The 26,037-nt window shown below is 48.7% G+C and overlaps 2 protein-coding genes across 6 annotated transcripts in view; both read left to right on the top strand.

Annotated features, from left to right (window-relative positions):
* nwk (FCH and double SH3 domains nervous wreck) overlaps nt 1-9,103 on the top strand; it is a 132,233-nt gene extending 123,130 nt beyond the window's left edge. The window contains exons 21-23 of one of the 5 annotated variants that reach the window (XR_013313863.1): nt 4,031-4,101; nt 5,697-6,917; nt 7,001-9,102. Coding sequence is in view for 3 of the 5 variants with exons in the window: in XM_077663001.1 (XP_077519127.1) it covers nt 1,074-1,193; nt 4,031-4,101; nt 5,697-6,131 (626 nt within the window). In the remaining 2 variants the exon portion in view is untranslated. Of the gene's footprint in view, nt 1-1,073; nt 1,194-4,030; nt 4,102-5,696 lie in introns of all 5 variants that reach the window. The other 4 variants (XM_077663001.1, XR_013313864.1, XM_077662999.1 and 1 more) reach the window with 4 other exon arrangements.
* Nucleotides 9,104-13,477: 4,374 nt separating this feature from the next.
* LOC144129091 (FRAS1-related extracellular matrix protein 2-like) overlaps nt 13,478-26,037 on the top strand; it is a 192,422-nt gene continuing 179,862 nt past the window's right edge. The window contains exon 1 of the mRNA XM_077662998.1: nt 13,478-18,521. Coding sequence (XP_077519124.1) covers nt 13,580-18,521 — 4,942 coding nt within the window. The 5' untranslated portion in view covers nt 13,478-13,579. The remainder of the gene's footprint in view (nt 18,522-26,037) is intronic.

Genomic DNA, 26,037 nt, shown 5'->3' with positions numbered 1-26,037 from the left:
AACATTGGTTTTTTATTACAAAGAAAACGAGAAAAATATTGTCGGGGACACCTAATTCCATTACCTATTGTCAGTGCGATAGCATTAGCAGCTGTTGATGCCTATACTTGAAATGATTCACTTCCGGTCCCTTTAGCCAATGGGAATGCTGCGGTCTGATGACGTCACTTCACTGCAGCCACTCAGAGAATTAGCTGCCGACGGCGCATTTTCTTGGCGACGAGGCTTCTAATGCTATTGCATTAATATTTAGCGAAGCATTGTCTGTCAAGAAACCCGTTGGACATTCGTGTTCTTTCCGTGGATTTGTCATTTCATGTGCTAACTTACTATTCACATCTCTTAATCGAGTTGCGTTCGTTGTCATTTTTTTACACATCAAGAGTTAAATACCTCCATCCCGTTTCTGTCACATTAATACCAGCTTTATTGGTTTTGCGTTAAAAAGAGGATGCGCCGCTATCAAAATTGGTTACGCCTACCTTTCAGTGCATCTCTGTTGCCTTCTACTAAAATTATCCTATTCTACGACATGATAGCATACAAATATCATATTCCAGTTATATTCTGCCCTAATTCTTTTTGCCGTTCGGAATGCGCTGGTTTACTGGTCGTTGGCACAGACACTGCCACGCAACAGCGATCGCCAGAACCTCTCACTTGGCACGGCCGACAATAAAAAGAAAAAAAAGGAAGAAAATGAATCGTTGGATGATTGAAGCTCACATCTTAATCAGCCCATTCGTTCTAGCCTCTTACTCCGGCAGTCTTTCTGGTACTAGCAGCAGCAAGGTACGTTGCTGTCGTGCGGCACATCATACTTAATGTCATTCAAGTATGGCGCAGTTCTTTCAAAGAAAAACAACCGTCCATCCACCAAGACTGAAGGCACTTGCCCAGTTCACAGCGCAAATGGCAGCGGCGTGTTCGGGCTATGCGTGCTGGACCGGAGCTCATAGTCGGCGCCAGTGCTCGGCCGTGGTGGTTGTTTGCCTGCTTGCTTGCGGTGTGGCGATGGCCGGCGGGCGGCCCGGTTCCCACAGCCAGCGCGTGCTTGTCTCGATCTTTTGTAGCCGTCTCTGTACTTTATAATGATCCTGATTTCCAACTGGAGCTGCCGACGCCGCAGCAGGCCCACTACCAGAGTCAGTTCTCGGGGTCCGAGAGCGAGTCGAGCGACCATGACGTCGCTGGTAAGTCTCGAGTTGGAAATCACGGTGTTCCCCACCCTTCTCTCAACCCCTCGTCGTCCACCCCCGCGGGGCAAGGTAGACAGGAGCAAGCGTATGCCCGCAGTATATTTACACGATTCCCTGACGGGAGGGCTCTCTATATGCGGTCTACACTGTGGGTGGCGGCCACTTGTAGAGTACACACTAAACAATTTCTCACCCTTTAGGGTGTAAATCAGCTGTCCCCAGACGAACACCCTTTTCCAATTGTTCGGTGCTAAAAAAGGCTGCAAAGATCAGCACCCTTAAGGAAGGGTGCACTTAGTGATACTTTAGAGGATGTAATGGTTGCGCCCTCATTAAAGGGTACCATTTTTCCATAACACCTCTACGAATGCATGTTGGAAGGGTGCTCCACATTGATTCACCCATGAAGCAAAAGCCTTGGATTGATGCGCGCCATCAAAACTTTCATGCTTCGCAGCCTTCCTGAAGAGTGCTGATCTTTGCACCCTTTTTAGCACCCAAAAGGGTGTTCGTCTGGGGACAGCTGATTTGCACCCTTAAGGGTGAAAATTTATTTAGTGTGTAAGCTAGCCACAGAAGACTTGTACGGTAAGACACCTCAGGACACATGTTGTGTAGAACACGCCAGCCATAGATGGTTTCGATGTCGGTCCTCTCTTTGAACGGACGGCCTGTCGTACATATTTCTTCCATTTCAAATGGGGTTAGAAATAAAAGAAGTGCTGATATAATTCACAAGGGTGGAAAGTCGGGCGAGTCGGTAACGATCATCTATGATATGAAGCGCGAAAAGGACAAAGGACAATGAAAGAGGTGCACAACACAAGTGTTGTGTACCTCTTTCTTTGTCACAACACAGGAGTTGTGTAGATCTTTCTTCATCCTTCGTCCTGTTCGCGCTTCATATCATAGATCAAGTGCTGGTACATAGACACTATCGAAGCTGCAGGTTCTTCTCCAAAGACCGAAGTAAAGGGGAAATGCATTTTCCGTATTAAACGAAGTGGATGCTGGCAAAGAATAGAGATAATCTAGAGCAAAGAAATACGTTAACAGGGAGCGGGTATGTGGTCCTGTTTATCTTGCCTCGACCCCTTGATCGTCCATGTGATGGATAACAAAGGAAATAAATAAGAAAGCCACCTCACCTCCAACCAGCACAACGTAATTTTTATGAGAACGTTATTTGAACAATGAAATCTTCCAATTCAGCTAATACCAGCTTGAGGACCTGGCGACGAGATGCGTACTCCCTTGTCAATAAAAAAATAAGCGGAACAAGAGTAAAATGAAGAGAAGGCTGGTTTTGCTTAAAGTAAGTTGATCGCACTGCCTTGCTTCCAGTCTTATATTTACAGCCGCTTAGTGTTTACTTGTACTTGAAAAGAATATTGACGAGGTGGTCAAGCTTTCTGCAAGGTTATATTAAAAATAGTTTAGTATTTTATTCACACTATAGCAAGTATTCATCACGGAAATCAGTTCAGGTCCAGAAACAATTCATATGCGGCACTATCAGTTCATGGAGTTCACACTGAACAGTTTGACAATATTTTATGCGAGGAGCGAACAGTCTACTCCAAAATCTTTCCTAGCACACCCTGTAGATATGAGTACTCTTTACGACTGTATATCAATACGGCTTCTATGGCAGCGAGTTTACTGCAAACACCAAGCGGGTCTGACACCAAGCGTATGCAGAATGTTCTTTACAGCACGCTTGTCGAGTGAATAATACCGCAGATGAGCTTAATAGTTGCATTGGTTAGAAGTAGCCCTACTTTTTGCTTGATATGCCTGGCATTTTAGCCTTTGCTTCTGTTCAGCATGCCTTTCATGTGTCATGCGCTGTGCTCAGTAGAGCAGCATTGCTCGTTGGGGTTCGCCTACGCGACCCGTGCTTGCCCGGTTGTGCAAACGCTTGTAGCATGGTGGCTTTAGATCAGTAGAAACGTGCTTGTCGCCGCGTACGTTCCGGCAATGTTTTTTTCTTTAATCAGCTTTCGGATTGGTCTCAGCCTTGCCATTTCGGTGCTAATAATGTATCAAAGATTTTTTTTTCCTTCCTCTGCACAGCAGAACAAAGACTGCCTTGTGGTCCTAACAAAATGTGCATGTGTGTACAAGAAAGTCAATGACGTTTGCTGAAAATGTCTTGCTGATTTACCTTGCCCGTTGTAGTATGACAGAAAAGACTAAAGGCGAAAAAAAAAACGATTATTGCGCGATTGTACTGCCGCAGTCTTAAGTGCGATACTAGGCACCATGTCAGACATCTAACTTTTTTTTCTGGTCTTGCGAACTGAAGGTTTACCCTTCAAGACTTGCGCGGGAGTAGCTTAGGGACGAGGCTTCAGTTATGTTCCGCGTGCGGTCCAATGCACGTTGTAATTCAGGAGTACAATATTGAATTATTATTGAATATTACAAAAGCTCTAGTTGTCCTCAGTGTAGAGACCGTACACATGTATTTCGTTCCACCGGCCCTTACATAAGCAAAACTTAACCAAATGTAATAATGATTCATGACGTTGCTAACACTGGGCTGCGCTACGAGCTTTGCATTAGCAACGAATTTTCTTTACTTCTCAGGTTTCTCACTACGTTGTGCCAAATTCTACCGTTGAACCTTGCGATTTTTCATGCATGAAAAAATCAAAGAGCAAAGAGCAAATGTTCTCAGTTCATGAGAACTAAAAAAAGATGCGCACTTCGCTTGGAGGCTAGCTATTTTCGCCCATGTCTACACCTGGTGCATGGCTCCCCCTGTCATCCCTTTAAGGAGGTACTAACAGTGGAGTCGCTTTTTCACTTTGTGCTGCTTCGGGAAGGCCTGGCCGAGGCAGCCACTTACGCCCCTCTGGTGTCTAGCCCCGAAAGTCCAGCGGCTGTGGATGCTTCCGTAAGTCTGCACTGAGCACGGCGTCGTCGCCTTCATCGCTAACAGCAAAGATGCAACAATTCCGCTTTACGTACATCTCTCTTATCACCTCCCTCGCTGCGGAGTGTATTGTGTTCCACAAGGAGTTCTTCTGTTGTAGAAAACAATGGTCGTGATTATCACGACCTGTAGTGTTTAATGCTGTTAATTTATTTGGGCGTTATCTTATTTTCTAACTCATTCAAAGCTCCAAATATGTGCTAGAGCAATTCTGAGAGCTCTGGTTGGCGTCATCTCATCAAGGGTCGAATTCACAAAGCTGTTCATAGAATCGAATGGTTAGCCATTGGCCGACTCGTGCGCTGGCCGATGGTGGTACTAATCTCAACAGTATGAACAGCACAGGTCAGCTACAAACAGTCCATTCGAGAGAACAGCATTGTCAATGCGGCCCCTGATTGGTTGACACCTGGTCTACCTTTTACAACACTGCGCGATTTAAGTGGTACAACGTGTAACATCCTCATGTCTCTGAGGGATGGGCTTAGCCTTTGAAATGAGTTGCGTTTCATGGTCGGCTGTAGCCTGCTTAATTCATGCTGTAGCAGTGCAGGCCGTAGCCTAGATTACTTTTCTGATTACTCTGTACCAGGAAGTCACCATTTTTGTAGCCAGAAAACAAAATATAGTGAGATAAAAAAAATTTGTTTAGTTTTGTACAGGCATGCTTTCCGTAGAAGGCCCAGGTGCCTGTTGGAATATCTGCTTGATGTATGCAATTATTAAACATATCGTATCCCTGCCACTACACACAATACAGTCTCTGTTATCTTGTTCCTCCCTGTCTCCTCGGTCACACAGCCTGTCTTCTTTAACCAGCTTTATGTTTACGGGTGCACTACGATTAGCTGGGAGTGTGCGATGCATAATTACTCGATACCAATCTTTATATCAAGTAAAGCTACGTTTTCAAGCTCATTGTGTCCGAGAAGAGGTTCCGTGAAGGCGAATGTACTCACGATTATTCGCCCTTTTTCTGCGAAACGACATCTTACTCCGTGGAAAATGACCACCCACATGGTAGTTGCACAGTCATGCGAGGTGTACCATCTGCCCCTGATAGCTGCTTGCCACATCACCACAGCCACCCCAGGCAATTACACGTATGCGCAGTGTCAAAGCAACTGAGGTAAATAAAACACCAACCTGTTGGCTAGTCGAACGTGAGAGCTGGAGAGATGATAGTATATTGCTAAGCAGTATTGTCTGAAGATGTGCGAACTACTTGGCGAATCAGGACCGCATCCCCAGTTTACTCGCGACTAGATGCAGTCGCGTCAGACCGACAATTCGCTTTCGGTAGAGCGCACATCATGAACTTAGCGCCACTGCACAAGAGCTTGGAGTTTCCTAAATGGTAGTCTTGGTACGCGTTCTGTCGTCCAGCGCAGGCACCGGTTATCATTGGCTGTCCTTTTCTTGTGGTACCTTCGAAGTTTTATGTCAATGCTAACGCTGGCGAAAGCGGCACCATCAGTAACAGCATCAGCAGCAGGTTAGATTTTCTTCATACTTCTGTTTTCAGTGAAACTCTCGCTTGCCGACTATTTCCGCAGGGCGCAGAAGACTCGGCGGCGGGCAGGGCGCCTGAGCGGCCACCCACGCCTCCGCACCAGCAGACGGTGACCGTGGTGATCGACTCACCGGACGAGCCACCCCGCGAGTTCGCCGACAGCGAGGATGAAGACAACGGGGACCAGGCGTCCGTCGTAGAAGCGGCGGCCACCGCATCTAGCTCCGAAGAGCCGCCATCAGCCAAAGACGCAGCCGTAGCCGAGGCTCCAGCCGAAGCTGCCGGGAGCAGAGAGTCAGATGGAGTAACCGAGGACCCCAACGGAGCCAAGCCAGATGAAGAGCCCTCAGCGGTCACCGGTAGCTCTGAAGCTGAATCCCGAGAAGGGGAAAGTGCAGAGCAAGATAGTGCGGACAAAGCGGAACCCACGGAGGAACTATCCAGAGAAGACGAGGCCAACAACAACGCGACCGACTGAACGGGCCTTTCCGCGTGTCGCGCGTAGCGAGAATAACGGCCATGCCTGCATGTTGAACGCTTCACCAGTGGACGATGGCGGCTAAGGTGACCACGTGTGCGCGCGCTGGTATGCCGAGTGAATGGGCGTTGTTGGCTGTTGGGCACTAGCGACGCTGACCGACTAACGAGCATTTGTCTACGCTCTTTATAAGGAGCACGAACGTAAAATTCGAAGGGGTACGTTCGGATTTTTTTTGCTACTGTTTCATGCTGTTTATTTTATAGCAATTGGCGTATAATGGAAGGCTTTTTGTGTCGATAATGTCAAGTGCAGGTTGTTTGCAGTAAGGCAGGCTGTTTTTATTCTCTTATCGAGAAAGCCATGAGCTTAGCGAGTCGATTAAGATTTCTTTGTATATGTCGCTCAGGAACCAAACCTGTGGCAGTGCAAACGTTAGAAAGGGGTGCTTCGCTGTCATGCAAACAAAGTCTATGTTTTGGTCGGATGAGTGCACTCAGCGGACAAAAACTATCCCTTTACATCCAATTGTCTCTGTAATGGAAGTGGGTGTAAGCGGCTATTGAGGGTGCTTTCAGCCGACAAGGGATCGCTTCAAGAAGCAGGGCTTATGAAACATTTCATTATTTCCTTAACCAGGCCTAACAAAAAAAGATGACAGTGCAACAGCTTCGTTAATCAAATTGAATGCAACCCTTTAGATATCCATGCGCTGGCGACTCGTTTTGCACCAACGCAAAGAATAGAATTTTTCACCCGCCAAGTCAGATTTGTCAAGTTTTCAAAGCCTCTACCTTCATTCGTTAGTTCACACCGCTTTGTTCCCTAAAATGAATTCTTGAGGTTTCCTTATGAAGAACTGTATCCAGATGTATACTATCCGGTGTTGTGACATTACCATTTAGTGTGGCACTTTAAATGAGATCAGCTATTGGCGAACGCAGGCCAAGTAATGCTCGGCGGTTAGCTGCGTTTGGATCGCTTACCGCCTGCCTTTATGCGCGATATTTGCATTCTGCCGTATGCAGCATTGTTCCCATCCCTGAGCAGAAATTTACTTTCAACAAACAGACAAAACTGCTGTATACTATCTCGCAGCATCCCGGGTACAGCAATAGAAGCGCTGAATACGCCACAGCGCCGGGATAGGGTGGCCGCAGCTGGCACAGGACAAGGTTGCTTGGAGAGATATGGGAGAGTTCTGTGTCCTGAAGTGGCCGTAATCAGGCTAATGATGACGATGATCGTCGTTCAAAAGAAGTGCAAGGGCCCGTGGGTGTAACGCCCAAGTCATTTTATCTCTTTTCTCACTTTTCCTTAACGTTTCTGCTCGCAGGTATTCAGAAAAGTAGGGCTTATCTGATTTTCATCTTTTGTTGCTCTTATTTATTCCTGGCCTTAACTCGAATCTGAAGACAGGCGAGACAACGTATCAAAGCCAGCAATGATAAGTTTAGATGTTGCTCGAAGTCGTGAAGATAGCTCGTGACGTCAATTGAAGCGTGTGCAGACATCTTCAGCAGCTCCAAGTCAATTCGAACTTGTCCAGTGTGCTTCAATACCTATCTTTTAGACAACGACGTTGTCTTTCTGTAACCTTTATTTATTGAAGTGTCGTAAGTGCCCGGAAAACGACAGCGACCTAGTCCACTGGGCTCCTTGGCCATTATTTCCGCTACTCGCGAAGTGATCTGATAACTTTTGAGGAGCGGTGGACGGCCTTTGCCTTCCAACAGCGATAAAGCAGCCTGCGCTTGAAATGTGGAGCAAACCGAGGTTTAACCATTCAAAGTTTGCGTTATGCAGCATCGCCGATTTCGCTCGGATGCAGTGCGTGGCCCGCATTCTTGTGAAGGAAAATAATATGCACTTTGAGTATAACGCTACGACATGAGAGAGAGAGGGACAGAGGAGTATTTATAGATTTATAAATTACCACCTTCTTTCTCTAGCCATCCGCGTCCAGACGCTGCAGGTACGCCGCCCGCGAAAGAGAAGCTTCGCCATAACTCGCGGTCGTCTATGCGCCCTCGTATTCCAGTCTCTTTATGTGTTGATTATGGCGGAGCGGGTTTCAGAACAGTTCGTCCGGTCGCCAGGTGTTTGGTTATAAACATCGTAGCAGTAACTTGACGAGTAAAGCGTTCAAACAAGAAACAAAATCGAGTAGTCTCAGAAAGTGCGTTCGTAAGGTTTGTTTATTTCTATTGTTTTCGTATCTTAATTTCTTTTCTTTTTCTCGAAACAAAGCAAGTGATGCCAAAAGTGGGGTTAATGAAAAACTGATGTGCCCGTGCTGCAATATCATGCAAGTGATGTCCGCGATACCGCAACAATACTTAATAGCATAATATTAGTATTTTGACTCTTTGAATCACTAAACGAGTCTTGTTGATGTTGCCATAAGTCTCTTAATAAATTTTTCAACGCGGTATAATTTCGTGACAAGCACTATTTCGCCTTCGCCGTGTATGCTGGCAGACGTACAGACTTTATACGATCACTATACCGGTTGAGTTGAGGATCTCAGTTTTGTTATAGTCGGCGTTTCACCGCGTTGCTGCGTCCCTGGCCTTGTGCACTGTTCTTCGCGGCCAACAAGCGAGACCTGGCCTGGCGCGGTCTCAAAATGGGCCGTGCGACAGCAAAGCCGCATTACTTACTCCCCAGTCGCGGTAACTCATATTGTGCGGCTGATGAACCGTCGCGGACTGGGGAGTCTAGTCGCAGACGTTTTTAGAACTACAAGTTCAACAGCCCGCGTTGTTTTTTCCTGGCGCAGATTTGTTGTTGACCTGTAAATAGAAAGAAATAAACAAAGAAAACCGCCGCCACCGCGTGCGCTGTTCGCCTGTGCATAGCGTTGGTCCGCGCTGTCTCTAGACTGGGCGGTTGTACAATGTGTTTCCGTTTCACAGTTGTGTTGTTGTTTGTATCCCTCACAGAATAAAGAGTAACGCTTTCGGTTCTTTCTCGTGTGCATTGTGATTCCTTTACCCGACGCGGTGGCTCAGTGGTTAGGGCGCTCGACTACTGATCCGGAGTTCCCGGGTTCGAACCCGACCGCGGCGGCTGCATTTTTATGGAGGAAAAACGCTAAGGCGCCCGTGTGCTGTGCGATGTCAGTGCACGTTAAAGATCCCCAGGTGGTCGAAATTATTCCGGAGCCCTCCACTACGGCACCTCCTTCTTCCTTTCTTCTTTCACTCCCTCCCTTATCCCTTCCCTAACGGCGCGGTTCAGGTGTCCTACGATATATGAGACAGATACTGCGCCATTTCCTTTCCCCAAAAAACCAATTATTATTATTATTATTGCTCCTCCTCCTCTTTTTTTTCTTTTACTCTCTGTTTCAATCGAGGAGGCGCCGGAATGTAATGGCCTATTTTTTCATTCATTATCTCAATATCATTGCGTAAAAAAATATGGCCAATTGGCAAATCACAGAAAACGGAGCACGAACCGATGGTCACGAAAAAACAAGCACGCTACTGGACGTCTTCTGGAAACCATTGTTACGGCTAGTGTGTGAATAGTAAGCACCTTTTTTTACTGTCCCTGACTAATCTTGACATAAGCCTGGAATTTCCCAGACAAGGTTCACTTTGCCGAAGCAGAATTGACATCTGAGCTAGTTGGTTTTTCATTTTCAATTACTTTTTAAAAAAAGGTTTTCTTTACTGCGTTGTCTCCTTTTAACTGAAGTCTCATTTATTTGATTATTTTAACTAAAGCTACCAGCCTCCGTAGAAGCCACGGCCAGCGTCACTTCATCAAGTTCCAAATTCACCGAGATGCACACATATATACAGGGCGTTTCATTATATTCAGTACAGACTTTTTTTGTGTATAAATCCTACGATTTCCACAGAGCATTGTTATTGAGACTGATTATCTGGCCAGACTGATACCACGTTCAAGTATATTTGCATGATCTAATTAAGCTTCCAATCAGCGTATTCTAATTCACCCGTATTGAATAAAATGAAACACCCTGTATAAGAACGGAGTGTGGTTTGCCGGTGCCCCTCGGCTGTCTTATATTTGACTGCCCTGATTGTCCGGCCCGTGGTCACCAGACAGTCACAAGTCTTGGTTACGTGCAACGCAGCTTTGACAATTCAGCCTGTTACTGTAGACGTCGCCAACTTGGTCTATAGCTTCCAGAACGCTGCACCGTTCTGAGCGAAGCAGCCCGTACAAGGCGCGACGGGTAAGCGACTAAACGGCACAGGAAAGGGCGACCTATAGAGCCGCGCGAAACGCCCGGCCGCTGTCGATATACTCTTCCCCTCAGTTTATTTGTTTTCCATTAGAAAGACACGTTCGCTCGCGGATTCAAATATTTACCAAGAAACCAGACTCCAGTTATTCCGAGGGGAAGCTACATATGTCAGACTTGTTTATTTCGTTCGAATCGTTTGTTTGTCCACGTCCCGTTTCTGTGTGTCGCGAGCGCTCGCTGCTTCGGTTGCTGGTTTTGCTAGCTTGTTTGTTCGATCACCTGGCTCTCAGTTCGTATACGACACTTGCTTCTTTCGCTTGTTAATACTTTTATAGTTCTGCATCGCTTCGTTCGAAGCCTTGCTCTTCACTTGCATTGTTGCTGTTGAAGCACCCGCTGTCTAGTTTAGCTGGAAGAAAGGACGTTTCTTTCGATTATTTTTCTTTCTTGTATTTCAAGTTCTGCTGCTAAGAAACAATAAGAAGAACAAGGGAGTCGGGGGAGGGGGGGGGGGGCGGTCTCTGCTATTTCATTACTGCGCTACTCAACTGCCTGCTGTCACGCGGGGTTACTTCAGAACGAACAAAGCTTTCCGATATAAAGAGAAACCCACTCGCGATCCTTCAGATCAGCCGTCGCGCCAAAGAACCTTGTTCTGTTACGAACCTCTTGTCAGCTCGCGTCCTAATGAACGGCGGGCTTCTGGATTACGTCAAAAAGGAGGGAACCAGGCTGCTGCTGCTGCTGCTGCCGGAGCGGCGCCGTGACCCTTGAGCACTGACCGTATATGCGCTAGCGAAAGGTTGAGCACTGGCTGTACCAATCGACTGCCAGGAATGAAATTCGAGACCAGCCTACAGCTTAGGCTGGGCTTGCGTCGCAATTAATTATGTCCCAACGCAGTTACGCGGGTAGCTCCCAAATGCGGGCCTAATGAGAGCCCACCCCCTCCCCCTCCTCGCCTCTCTCCCCCTTCACGCAACGCTCAATCGAAGTTTCGGGAGCACTCCTTGGCACGAGGTATACGACGCACCGTGGTGCGCTATACCGGTTAATGAACGCACGCTTATTTATAGGCGCTTTAGCATTTCACTTAACCGGACGCAAAGATGGAGAGCTCGCTCGGGTCATAAAAGCGGCAAGCGCGTGCTTGGAAGGCAGGCGCACTATAGTATGCATGACCGTGCGGAGCTATTAACTATGCCGCATATATAAGCAGGGGCCGTAATTGCGTTAATGAGCAATTAAATGTTGCGCGCGTGTATGCTGCGTCCTTTTAATGAGAACAAACAGAGGTCAGATTTGATCATGTCCAGATTGATGCGGAACATGTGAGCCGAGTGTCGAGGCTAAAGGGGGAAAAAAAAGAAAGTGGAAGACCGATTTTCTCCGACTTATCGGCCGAGGAAGCGGGTAGCTTTAGCCCACCCACGCTGCTTTTAAGATTATAAGGTGTCTGGTCCGAATACAGATAGTCCCTATAATCATTACACGCTGCGGAAAATAACGGTGCACACGAGCTGTGCCCGTTCATTACGTTTATCGTCATGGCAAGGTTATCGATTAGTTTTTTTTATTATTACGGAAGTCGTTGATGTCTCAACTTAAAGCGAAGGCTTCTAATAGGCTCCTCAGAGAGCACAAGAGACGTCAGTGACCTGATGAACCCTAAGATTCGCGACGCGAACTGTCGCAAAGGGGGTCGGAAAATGAGGAATAGAACTTATAATCATGGGCAGGAAAAATAAATAAGCCAAATTAAAGATGCCTGGGCTCGGCTAACTGCATGCATGCGTGGCTACCTGCCATGTTATTTTTTTTTAAAGATTCTGAGCAAATATGCTTTTTTTCTTCTTATTATTATTATTCTGCCGTTTTTGATGATCACACATTCACAATATAAAAACTCAGATCTTTCGTACTCGTAATCGCTGCGTTTTGAACACGTGCCCGTCCGGTTTCTTTCCTCGTTAATAAATACGGCACAAGAGACTATTTTACTGTTTCCCTACCTTGCCGCTGGATGTACTTGATGACAGCCATTACAGCCCCACAACTTCGAGCGATTGTGCGCCTAGCTCGGAACGCTGGTCCCTGCGCTCAAGGCGCGTTTCTCGGCTCCACCGCGTAGAGCCTCGTCATAGAAATAAAAACTGGAATTGGAAAAGGAAAAAGAGACCTTTCCAGTTGAAAAATAAATAACTGAAATTTACCATCGATCTGCCGCAAAATAGCTCTGTCACGCTAAAGATTTCCCGCTACCGATTTTGTCTACGTGCATTTTTTGCTCCTTCCTGGTACGGATAAACCTTGATCCTTCACGGACAATGAGCATGTGGTTGTAGTCTTGGTCAAGTTCACAAATATGTGAAACCCAAGGCCGCACTCTGAATGGCGAGACTGCCAATAGACTCTAAGGGGAGAAGTCGAGCGCGAATGCAGCGGGGCGATGCTATGTTCAGTTTTTGAATGCGTAAAAATAAACGAAGCAAAATAAAAATGATATGTGGAGGTGGCTCATCTAGAAAGGGAGAAATTCGACCCAGTCGTTGTGTCCATTTAAGCTGTTCTTATCGGGTGTGAAATATGCTCTCGAGAGTTGTCATCCCACCTCGTTTGGGAGTGGCGACAATACGACGGCGCGGGTTGACCCCGACAGGGCGTCTCTATGCCGGACGCAAAAAAATAAAATAATAAAAGCTTATAGCCGCGGACCCTAGCGAGCAGGGCTCGCCTTCGCTCCGAATGGCACAGAAGAATCGCGGGAAGCACGCGCTGGCTTCTTTGACCGAGACCTGCGCCGTGCCAAAGAAACTCCGGAGAAAGGTGATGCAGCACGCCTCATCGTTCCTCCTCCCGCGAGGTTTACTGGTTCGCCTTGCCACCGCCCCCCCCCCCCTCCCCCACGCCAAACGGCAGCAAACAAGGGACGGGCAGCGGACGAGCCTGCGAGGGGGACGCATGGGTGTCGAGCTACGCGCCGCGGCGGGACCTTTCCCCTCCCCGCCCGCCCCCCTCGTCTTCAGCAGCGAGTGACGTGCCCAGAGGAGAGGGGGGTTAGTCTCGAGGGCGAGAGCGCGAAGGCGGCCCGGTGGCGCTCCCTGCGAGACCACCTAAACAACATGAAAGTTGCCGCCGAGTCGGCAGCATCTCTCCGCTGCTCCCGCCGCTGCCGCGATCTCCAGCGCCTCTGGCCGGCGGCTGCAGCGCACCAGGATCGCTCATGAAGCGGCGGCTCCTCTGGCTGTTCACCGCCGTGGGCCTGGTCGCCAGCGCAGCCGGCCGCCTCTCACCTGGCGACGTGGTGCTCAAAAACGAGCCCCTCACGGTGGCCCTGGGTCGATCGGTGTTCCTCAGCCCTTCCGAGGACCTCCGGATACGGGTCGCCCCCGGAGACCGGTGCGACGTCCACGTGCTGCAAGCGGAGGATGGAGAGCCCCCTTCCGCCCTGTCCTGGAGCCGGCCCGGAAGGCTCCAGCCCGCGTCGTTCCCGTGTGGATTTGGCTTCGGCAGCGTGGCCTACACGCACTTCGGCTCCAGGATCGCGCCCCTCCTGGACAGGGTGCGACTCCTCGTCAAGTACGAGGCCGAGAACGAGACGCTCATCGTGCCCCTGCTGCTGTCAGTGGAAGTGTCGCCGGAGCCGTACCAGATCGCAGTGAAGGTGAACCCGTTGACCGTGTCGTCGCTGGGTGGCGAGAGCCAGCCCATCAGTGAGGACGTGCTTAGTTTCGCTGCCACAGAACCGGGAAGTGTCTGCAGGGTGCGCGTGCTGACGGAAGTGCACAGGTTCCCTCGGCACGGTGATCTTGTTGGTGATGTCCCGACGCAGTTCGCGAGTTGCAGCTCCTTTTTGCAAGCCGACGTCAGGTACCGCCACACCGGCGGGCCTATGTCGTCGAAATGGGACTACGTACCTTTGCTCGTGGAAGTCACCGATTCCGCGGGCCACTCACCGAGAAAAGAGCGCTTTCATTTGCCGGTGAAAATCGAAGCTGGCGTTGAGAACTCCGTACCCCAGCCGACTTTTGCATCCGAATTGCGCCTCGACGTCAGCCAGTTTATAATGACGCCACTCACTCCCACAGTTCTTGCCGCTGAAGATTCGGATAGTGACAACGGTGCCCTACTGTTCAACCTCAGAACTACGCTCGGTCCCGAAGAAGGCTACTTCGTGACGACCGATGACCGCCGTGTGCCCACCACTTCGTTCTTTCAAAAAGACGTGCAGGCTTTAAAAATAGCCTACGTGCCTCCTTCCAAGCAGTCGAATGAAAGGAGAATATTTAGAGTGGAGGTAGAAATAATCGACCCGGAAGGGGCAGTTTCGGACCCGTTCTCATTGATGATTGTCGTGAAACCCACGAACACGATAGCTCCTTTGGTCACTAAAAATACAGGTATCACGCTCGTCGAAGGCAAATCGAAAAAATTAGGAGACAGCTTGCTTCTCTCGGACCAAGATAACCTTGACGAGGTTTTCTTGACTGTGGTAGACGGAATGAGACACGGAATTATTACGGTAGATGGAGAGGAAGCGAATATTATCATGGCGGCCGACTTGGACGAGGGGCGCGTCGCTTACCGGCATGATGGAAGCAGTACAAGCACCGACAACATTGTATTCAAGATGAGCGACGGGCGGCACGAAGTCGAGTTTCTTTTTCCCGTCACCATCTATCCGGTAGATGACGAGCCGCCTCTTCTGGATATTAACACAGGCATCACCGTTCGAAAAGGGGAAGACGTGCAGATCACGTCCCGCTACCTGAGCGCCACAGATGTCGACAGCGATGATTTCGGTATTCGTTTCGAGCTTCTGCCCCCGTTTCCGGAACACGGCACACTGCTTCTCAAGAAAGTCGAGAAGCCGGCCGATTCCTTCCACTGGCTCTTCAAGGACGGACTGTACGAAGGCGAAGTGACCAGGTGGGAACAGGTAGACTTGCTTGAAGGGAACCTCTACTACCGCCACTCCGGAGATCACGTTTCCGAACCTATCACAGACCGAGTCTTCTTCCGTCTCTCGGACGAAAACGAGCCGCCCAACGAGTCGGGCGTGAACGAGTTCTTGGTTAAGGTTCTTCCCGTGGACGATCTGCCGCCGGAGAAACATCCCGACGCAACGCTTCATCTCCTCGTGGAAGAGTTCCAGCTGACCTCGATCACGAAGAAGGAGTTGCGCTACCGCGATCTTGACACGAAAGAGAGGGAGCTGCGGTATCGGATTACGAAGGCCCCTTTCGACACGGACGCGAGCAACCCGATGAGCGCCGGCTCGGTGGTGCGCATGGACGACCCGGACGCCGAAGTCGTGGAGTTTACGCAGGCGGAAGTAAACCATCACAAAATCGGTTACCGGCCCCCGTCGGCCGAGCTGGGCATCGTGCCAAGGATAATAAACTTTGACTTCGAGGTGTCCGACAACGGCGATAACGTGCTGGCGGGTCAGGTGTTCACGATACTCCTGCAGCCCGTGGACAACAAACCGCCCGCGGTACACAACCGGGGCATAACGGTGGTCGAAAAAAGTTCCGCGGACATAACTCTGGAGGACTTGGACGCCATTGATGCGGACACGGCGAGCGAAGAGCTAAGCTTCGTCCTCGTTAAGCCTCCGCTGTACGGAGCGCTTCGGTTAGGCGGAGAAATTTTAGGCCCGAACGACTTCTTCTCGCGCTCCGACATAGCCAGCGGATCAATTAAATATGAGAGCACGGGAAGTTCGGCAAGAAGGGTGGACAAGTTCGACCTTGAAGTTCGAGATGGGATTCACAGAGTGCCCGTGACGGTTAAGGTGAATATTAAGCCGCTGTCGGAAGAGTCTCCCCGCGTGCCGAAAAGACCGGGCACCCTTAATGTGCCACTGAGCGTCGAGGAGGGCGGCAAGGTTCTATTGGACATTCATACGTTTAATATGCAAAACGCGAATGAACATAAGAGCTCCGTAGAATTTGTTCTAACGCACGCTCCCAGACAAGGCAGCATTTTCAACAGCGGAACGAAAGCAAATCGGTTCTCTCTGCAGGACTTGCACAAGAGAACGGTGTTCTACGTTCACAGTGGCATCGAGACGGGAGTGAGCGGTTCGAGCGACATATTCCAGCTCAGCATCACCGAAGATTCCGGGACGAGAAGGATGGACGATGTCCTCGTGCACGTGAAAGTCGAGCCCGTTGATTCGGTTGCACCGCGAGTGCTGGTCGGACCGTCCCTCGCCGTCCCCGAAGGCGGCAAGGCGACTATCACGCGGGTGCACTTGTCCGCCACTGATGTGGACACGAACGACGAAGACATCCTCTGCAGCATCGACGTCCAGCCAAGCCACGGCTACGTGGAGAACGTGTCGCCGTCTCCGGGCTCGGAGCGAGTACAGGTGGGCGTGCCCGTGTCGGCGTTCACGATTGCGGAACTGATTTCCGGCTGGATTAACTACGTGCAAAGCATACACCGCGGATTCGAGCCTCTGGAAGACAACTTCACCTTCATTTGCTCCGATGGCGTGAACGCTAGTCCCAAGCACAAGTTTCACGTGCAGATAACACCGAAGAATGACGAGGACCCTGAGATAACGGTTGGCGAGATTTCTGTGATGGAAGGCGCTGATTCCTCGTTGGAGGAACTTGTGACGCAAGCCGCGGATATGGACCGACCTAAGGATGCACTGACGTTTCGGGTCACCAAGCCGCCTTTGCACGGAAAGATACTGTCCACTAAAACGATGCAACTGGATACTTTCGACGTCGATGATGTTAGAGCGCCGTCGTTTGTAGTTTATCGACACGACGACAGCGAGACGACCGCAGACTCGTTCGAGCTCTCGGTCAGTGATGGCCAGCACGAAAGCCGGAAACTAGTTTCTGTCGTTATCATGCCTGTCGACGACGAGACACCCAGGCTGGCAGTTAACGATGGCCTGGAGGTCGCGATGGAAGAAAAGAAGACGATCACAAATCGGGTACTCAGGGCAGAAGACATCGACTCCGAGGATTCTAGTCTGACATACGTTATCAGGGACATCCCCAGACACGGCATACTGCAACTCTTGAACTCCACCACGTACCAGCCTTCGCGAAATTTATCTCTCGGTTCCAACTTCACCCAGCAAGACATCGATTACGGACTCGTCCTGTACGCCCATACCGGTGCGCCCGGAGTTCGTGATCTTATCAGGCTTGATGTCACAGACGGCACCAACTCACTTATCGACCAGTACTTCTGGGTGACCGTCGAGAGTATCGACGTCATCTACCCGGAAGTAGTGAATCGCGGAGTGAGGCTGCCCGAAGGCGGCAAGGTGACTCTTACCACTGCAGCACTGAGCACAACGGACCTGAACAGCCATGACGAGCGGCTTCGATTCACCATTACTCACTCGCCCACCAAGGGTCACCTGGAGAGCTCCGACGCGCCCGGAGTGATCCTGAGGTCGTTCACCCAGTTAGACTTGGCGGGGAACAAGATCAGCTACGTGCACACCAGCAAAGACGAGAGCAAGCTGGACAGCTTCGAGTTCGAGGTGAGCGACGGGCGGAACTCTGTGTACAGGACGTTCCGAATTTCCATCACCGACGTGGACAACAAGAAGCCCGTGGTATTCATATCGGGCCTCAGGCTCCGAGAGGGGACCGAGCGCCTCATCACTCCATTCGAGCTGAAGGCAGACGACATGGACACTCCGGACAGGAACGTCCACTTCCGCGTCATCCACAAGCCCGTCCACGGCCGGCTCATCATCGACAGGTCTCGCGAGGCTGGCTCGTTCAGCATGGCGGACCTGGGCGACAACAGGGTGTCTTACTCGCACGATGGTAGTGACACCACGCGGGACAACTTTACGTTTGTCGTAACCGACGGCGTTCACCGCGACTTCTACGTCCACCCCAACGTCCAGCACCCAACGAACGCACCGCAGCAGTTCCCGATCGAGGTGATCGCCGTGGACAACAGTCCTCCCCAGATTGCTGTGAACAAGGGCGCGGTCGCGCTCTCGTACCTGGATAGCTCACGCCGGCTCGGATTTCGCCTCACCAGTGACGTGCTGCGCGCGTACGACAGCGACAGTGTTGACGCCAAGTTGAGATTTGTAGTGACCGTGTTTCCAAGCCACGGGATTCTCGTTAATCGGGCCGTCGGCAATCGAAGCGTCGTGGAGTTCACGCAAGGTAAGAAAGACTTTCCCCCCAAAAATTGTTGCTTAACAAAACGGCGGTCACTGACCTTATGCGATTCCGCAACGACTTTGAATTGTTCCAGTTGATTAGGTCAGTGGCCATCAATTTTTTTCAGTATTGTGCCTGATAGGACAAACTTCCGCAAAATTATTCATTATATTTTGTTTCTGGCGGTTGTTTCGTGCCTGTCATATATAGTCCCGACGTCTTCGCGCCAGACCCTTCTATGTGCTCTATGTAACCGCAGCAAACCTATGTACCGCAGCAAAAAATAGAGTTCAGGTATAGGACTGAGTTAATGAGTCCTATACCTTCTATTGAGCCGCCCATACATGTAAGGCACAGAACAGTGGTAACATCTGTTATGCGCTCGTCAGAAGACAACTAGCTCCGTGGACACTAACAAAATATTGGCGTTAGTAGCATATAGTTCCAAAGAATCTTGCTATTAAGAACCTAGCATTTGCTGAGAAAAGCGACTATCTCACAATTTCTTGGAACACCGCGAGCTGTAAATTCGAGTTCATTTTTTTATTTTCTTGCCTTTCTCGCCTCGTCCACATCTTGGTCTGTCATTAGGTAAAATTCTTCGTTCGAGGCGCCTCATTTGTGATGGGTGTTCAGTGCTATATCTAGGTGAGAATCGTACAAAGCACACGAACGATGTAGTGAACAGTACGAACCATAAACCCACGAGAATAATTTGGTTCATATTTTTGAAAAGTGTTTTTGTGAGAGAAAAGAATATGCTCGTCCATTGCATTTTTGTGAAAGTACACTAGAGCTTAAAGTTTCACAGCACATAGATCTTATCAGGTGATTATGATTTACTCCCCTAGAAACTACATGGTTACCTGCGCGGTGTCTTCAATGACCGAGTGTTGCTGGCTGTTTTTTCACTAAGTGCATTAATGGGAACAGTTCAGGAGCCACTCTTGAGATTTCAGGGGCATAAAAAAATGCGCAATTTTACAGACATTTTCATTTATTTCTTTGAACTTTTATTTGAAAACAAAAAACCTTTGGCAGACAACCCTCTCAAGCTGTACCACGCGCTTGTGATTCGTCGATCCGAGCACGCGCCATAGTTGACACACTTAACGGGCAAATCTGTAGGCTAAGTTGGTGCATAAATTTTACATGAATATTTTCAACACATTGAGTCTATCAATACACATAGTGGGCAGTTGCTTGAACTAAGCAACAACACTTGTAAAACCAAGCGATCTGTCTTACAACTGGTAAGTTTCGTAATTTGACTTCAGCTCTGAATAGCATTAAAATAGCATAAATTACGCTGGCGTATCGTGTTTAATGGCTAATATCTTTCTTTTGTACAAACCTCACGACGAAACACAAACTAAAATTCTGTAATGGCTTGTACTAGAATGTTCAAAATGAAGAGAATCAGTGTTTTAAATTTTATCGCCTGTGAAGCAGCATATCTGTTTTTTTCGTGCCAATAATAAAACTACACAAAGAGCATGAGAACCAGACCACAAACGCGGCTTCGAGTCCAATTTTTATTCACTTCAGATATTTTTATAGATGAATGGAATGAAAGCTTTATTAGATTTATAAACAAGCCTATGAGGAGGAATGCTGTTCGACTGATAATTCAGGGCGTTCAGGTTCTCTCATCTTTGGAAATTTTTCCCGCGAGGAGCAGAATACGAATTGTGCCGGCGCTTTGATTCCGTTGTGCCCTTAACCCGACAAATTTATGCTGCAATGGAAAACGAAAGCACCAGCTCTCACCCGTGTTCTTAGATACGAAAACAGGCTAAGGTTTTCGTTAACAAGGCCACCTAGCTGGCAGTCTTCGCACACATTAAAGGCGTATCACACGACATCGGTCATGTGGGTCTTTCGTCTTTCATGACGCAGGAAAACATCTCAAAACACACTGACACGATGCCAGGGCAGATAAACAGGTCTGCGAGGATCTTTCGTTGTGAGACTGGCAAGAAAGCGAAAACAAGACGGTGCCGAAACGGGAAGCCGATGCATCATCGCAAACGCCGAGCAATGCCGCCAGCAAGCGCTTCTCGCCGCCTGGAGTCTGCTGATAACGCTTCTATGTCGTCCATCTTTTTTATTTCTTTCGCTCTCTCTTGTTTTTTTTTTTGTTACATTTCAGCTGCTTCGTCGAACTAAGTGATCCCTAGTGGAAAGTTGCATTATAGAAGACATCGAACGTCATGAAAAACCTTGAAACGCTAAAGACGATTTTAGTAGTTTTGTTCAACATATAAAACAGGTCGTTTAGCTGCCGTTCTGCCTATTATCCGGCTATAATGGTCCAATACTTGGCGTTCAGTTAGAGTCGTAAGCGGGTACAGGGCGCCTTGTTTAGAGTAATAAAGAATATCCCAAAGACTGACATATTTAAAAAAAAATAAAAAAAGATCTGACTGTTAATGTCCGCAACTCATGTTGAAAAATTCTTTACTTAGCATTTCAGTAAATAATTTGTTGAACACAAGATCAAGCCTATTCCTAGTTTCTTGGTCCGAGTACAATTAAAGGAATCAACGTGCGGAAGTGGCTGTTGCGTAATATATCCCTTTCTTTGGTTTATTTTTGGTTTTATCTATTTTAACCTCGAACTCTCTCTTTAGCGAATGTAATCAGAATGGGCAGAAACGAAAACTTGAACCCTGCCCCGAACTAATTATGCTAGACACGTCAGGGCGGAGCAGTCGTAACATAGCACACTAAGAAAATGCCTATAGAGGAAAAAATGGACGCAAAGCTTATGTATATTATTTTTTCTGTCCGCGAATGACCAACAGTGGCTTCTATATCATCCTCATGCGTTGCCTAGCATGCCTTTAGGATGAACAAAAAGCACTTGAAATAGATTAAGGCGTACTTCGAGCAAAGCAAAATTCTTTCATAGGGGCAAGTTACCTGCATTACGCATCCGACTCCAATGCTATTTTTTTTTTTCCGTCTTCCACTTTCAGCTGTGAAAAGGCAACGTCTTAGTTCGAGCGCGCCGCTGAGGTTTTGTATACAGGTTCCTCAGCTCTAGTAAGCTCAGTTTCTTGCAGTGTTTTTATATAGAGGTATATAAAGTATGCTTTGAACTAATGTTGACGAAAATAAACAGCATATTAAGAAAATGACTTTTCCGCACAACCTCGGAGAAGGCACAAACAAAATGAACAAGTGTCGAAGGGGAGCCTCAGTCGAGACACGGCAGTAATTAATTTACTGTAACGAAATTTAATTACTTCTCTGGGTAATTTGTAATGTAATAAATTACTTTTCTTCCCAAGTAATTTAGTAATGTTGTGAATTACTTTTGGGACGTTTTTTGGGAAGCGAAATTAATTACAGTCGAAGTTACTTTTATTAGGCTCCCAACTGTTCACTGCATCAGAAAATATTTGATATATCGTTTGCTCGATCGGGCAACTCGAATGGAGGAGCAACGCGCGAAAAGCGAAATACTCGGTATAGTATGGTATGGTATGGTATGGTATGGTATGGTATGGTATGGTATGGTATGGTATGGTAGAATATGCTGTCTGGAACGGTGTGTTGTGGTATAAAACGGTATGGTACGGTATGGTATGATATGATATGGTATAATATGGTATATGATATGATATGGCATGGTATGGTAAGTAGGGTAGGGTACGGTACGGTACATGGCATTTAACATATCGAAGCGAAGTGCGGGCTATGAGGGACACCGCAGTCGAGGCCGGGATTGTACCTGCGTCCTATGGTTCAGCAGCTGAGCGCACTCCCCACTGAGCCAAATTTTCGCTTTCAGTCGAATGCATATATGTTTTTAAAAAGTGCTCGCTTTATCCCGTTTTTAACTTTTCTCACACTTAATGCATTTGTTCCGTGAAGGAGCGTTGCAGCCAACGTTGCTCGCACAATAACCATCGGCGGCGAGGCTGCTGAGTCAAAAATTAAAATGATTTTCGATATTGGTGATTGACTTGTGTACGGGTCAGCTCTGATTTCTTGTTCATATTTTATTCAACAATCAATGCTTATTCATTGCAGCTTGTTGCTCACGTGAATGGAAATAAACTCCTCGGTCTTTATCATCAGTGCAGGTTTAGAATAGCCCTGCGTAACGTTATTTCTACAGTATTCTAACGACTCCTGGCTGTGCAATTCCTTTCACTGCTACAAGATAATACCTCATAACCACTGCCTCAGCGATATGTTGCTGCCACCGGCTTTTGCCACATACACAAAGGAGTCAATTATTCCATGCAGGGAAGAGTTGTACCTGCATAATCTCTCAAGGGTGGATCAGTATGTGGCTACCGTAAAGTACACACAACGACTAACCATAAGTGCGTGCATGCGAAGGGAAGCAAGATGTTTTATTCACAGATCTCTCACAGACAAGAGGAGAACGGGCGTCTCCGCCCTGCTCTTTAAGACGACGCGACACTATATCGTGGCGGAAAGATAAATCAATGTGTCGCTGCCCCCGCGACGTCCGGATTCACTCACGCCAACTTTGACTGCGGGGAGTGACAACGACCTCGCCAGAGGCCACTCGCTCTTCTCCTTTCCCTCTCGCCACACATTCTCCCTCTCCCTGCTGTTTGTATTGTTTTTTTTATTCTGGTAGTCCTTGCGCGTGGACCTCAACAAACAGATCTCGCTGGATGCCTACCGTACAGCGGGGTAGAGAGCATTTCGGGGCGTATATAAGCGCTTCCTTTCTCGTTTCCCCAGGCTGTAGACGTCCCCGCTTTATTTTGCTGTCTTTCGATGGAAGATTAAGCCCGCGCAGTGCGTGGCTCCTGGTTGCCGCGATCGTTTCCCCAGATAGCGGCGTCCACCGCAGTCGCGTGCGGTGAGCGGGCATCGCGCGCGGGCCACGAGTTTACCGCGCGACGCGCGGACCTCACACAACGCGAGCGACGCGGGCCTCATTTAACTCAGAAAAAGAAAGTTTTCATCCTGTTTGGTTTACGAGTCGACTGGCGCTGGATTCTCTCTCTCTCCCACTCTCTTCCTTCCCTTCTCTTTTTACTTACTAATTTTTTTTTTTTTACAGCGCCACTCGTGCGATGTGCCCCGTTAAAAACGTGCAGTTCCATGGGAGCTTGAACTCCGACAAATGAAATCAGGTTCGACACTTGTATAAAGCTGCATGCTAACATGCGAGAGAACAACTTCTGATTGGCAGGAGCAGCGCCTTACCGCCAACCAATCACAACATTCGAAGCCGAGGAGCCGGCTGAATGCGACTGTGTTTCCTGAGTGCTTCCTAGCTACCTGTGCTGGCGTCCAGAGCACTGCACCGATTTAGCGAGAGCGTACGAAGGCACGCTTCGTATCGCGCGTCGCCAGTCGGCGGACCTGGCACGTGCCGCGCGAGCGGCGACGTGGAACGGAATTTTCGAAGATGGAGATATGAGCAATCGAGTTGTTGCTCTTTTGCCTGGCCTCGTCGCGTACGGTACGGTTATATCCGCGTGCGTCGCTTTGCTACTTGGTGGAGATAGTTGAGGGGCGCGCGAAAGCGTTTGACTTTCGAACAGGATTTGCAGCGGGGAAGGAGGAGTGAGAGGTGGGAAGGGAGTTAAGAAGGAACCAGTCTGCGTACGCATGGCAGCGATCTCGATAGTTCGTGTTTGAACCAGCGTTACTTTCCTCTTTCGCTATTCTCGTTCTGTGGAAGCCGTCTGAGAGTTGTCGGTCACGCCCAGTCATACGGTACTAACAATGTAAACACTGCGCGGGAACCAGTTAGGTTGCCCAACGTCCGAGCTGTCATTTCCTGCGTGTATCTATATGAAACTAGAGCATGTTTGTTAGAAGGGAGTGGGGATCATTCGCTGACTTTTGGGGTCAGTCGGTTAGACGTATTTGTCATTTGTGCCTCATATTTTGGTAAGTTCCAGAAGCGCGCAGTGAAACCAGACATATAGTAAAAACATCAACTAGCACAAGTCTTCGCTATTCCGTCAGTTGTGGCTCTTCTAAGACAGCCAAGCATTCACTGGCTTTCAATCTCTGGAACGAGTAGTGGATTAAAGAAAAAACGTAACGCCAAATAGAGAAACTATCCGGCATAGCAGCCGGACAAGGCAGTAAACACTCCTTACGAAGGCGTAGGCGTAGAAATGCGCCACAGGAAGAACTGCGCAGAGGCAGTGTTCAACTTCCTTGTCTGGGGTTGCGAATCTAGGAGAAAGCCCTCTGTAATGGCTGCTGGAAATGTTCTCGAGGTGTCTACAGATGAGCAGAATGAAACATGGTGTAATCCACAATGACACAAAAATCACGCATGCGCACATATATACGCCCATAACTGAAGCTGTTTCACAAAAAGCAGGTCAGCCCGGACAGCCTTACTGCCGCCAGGTGGGCACATTAAGTCAGATTTATGTACCCGGAACAAAGTTTACTTGTATGCTTCTTCCCTCGCTGCATTACATCACTTCGCCCGCACAGCACACGGCCTAGTTAGGATCCCGCTAGCACGGGGGGGGGGGGGGGGGGGGGGGGTGTTCAATATCCAACACCGGAGTGCAAACTAATTTCTGCCCAATATCTCTCAAGATGAAGACGCTGCTCGGAAATTACTCGCTTAAAATAAGCTGTTTCTCTGTCTTGTTCTTCATTCTGCAAACGGTTTTCACTAGACTGCCGAGCATTTGGCGATGGGCGTCTGCCAACCCTCCGATTCCTACCTCCGCATCCGACGAAGATGCTGAACTAGGTCACGGGCGGTCAAGAGGGGAGGGAGGGCGTGAGGAAATGCAGAAAAACTAAATGTTTAACCACGCATGTGCGTACGATTGGTTACTCCATATTGAGGTAAGGCGATGAAGTCCAAAATTAGTGAGTGAGTGAGTGAGTGAGTGAGTGAGTGAGTGAGTGAGTGAGTGAGTGAGTGAGTGAGTGAGTGAGTGAGTGAGTGAGTGCGCAGATAAAGCATAAGGGCAGAAGGAATCATAATACAAAAAACCAAAAACTATCCGCCAAGGCCTACTGACTGCAAACCACTGAAACTGTGCGCGACATGCGGCAGACAACACAGCTTCTTCGTACTACCTCGATGGAAACACGCGAACAACCGGGCGCCAACACACTCCGATGTTTCAATTTCTTTTCATCGCGCTTTTACTTTGGTGATAGCAAAAGGACCCTAGACTCGTCCATGATACATTCCAGGGCGACTCTAACGTCTTTTTCGCACCACCCAGGTAAAAGCGCGATGAAAATAAATTCCAACACCGGGGCGTGTTGGAATACAGCCCTTCCCCCTCTTCCGGCCACCGTCTCCACTTTTGATGCAGCGACGTTGTCCACATCTGAGATGCTGGTGGCGTAGCGCCCCGGCCACGGAGGAAGACTATATAAGAGTGGAAACTCCGCTGTCTGCAGCGAGCAGATAAGGTCACAAGCCCGCGGCGCCACTATCCTGCTGGCGGCACCTGGCGGTCTGGAACGAAACTACTGAAATACAACGTCACGGCGTTCCCGCTGAAGCAAACACCCGTGTCGTCTG

This window comes from Amblyomma americanum, chromosome 4, assembly GCF_052857255.1.
Source record: "Amblyomma americanum isolate KBUSLIRL-KWMA chromosome 4, ASM5285725v1, whole genome shotgun sequence".
NCBI classification, from domain to species: domain Eukaryota; kingdom Metazoa; phylum Arthropoda; class Arachnida; order Ixodida; family Ixodidae; genus Amblyomma; species Amblyomma americanum.
Note: the sequence above shows the minus strand (reverse complement) of the source record. Positions and strands in the feature narration are given on the sequence as shown.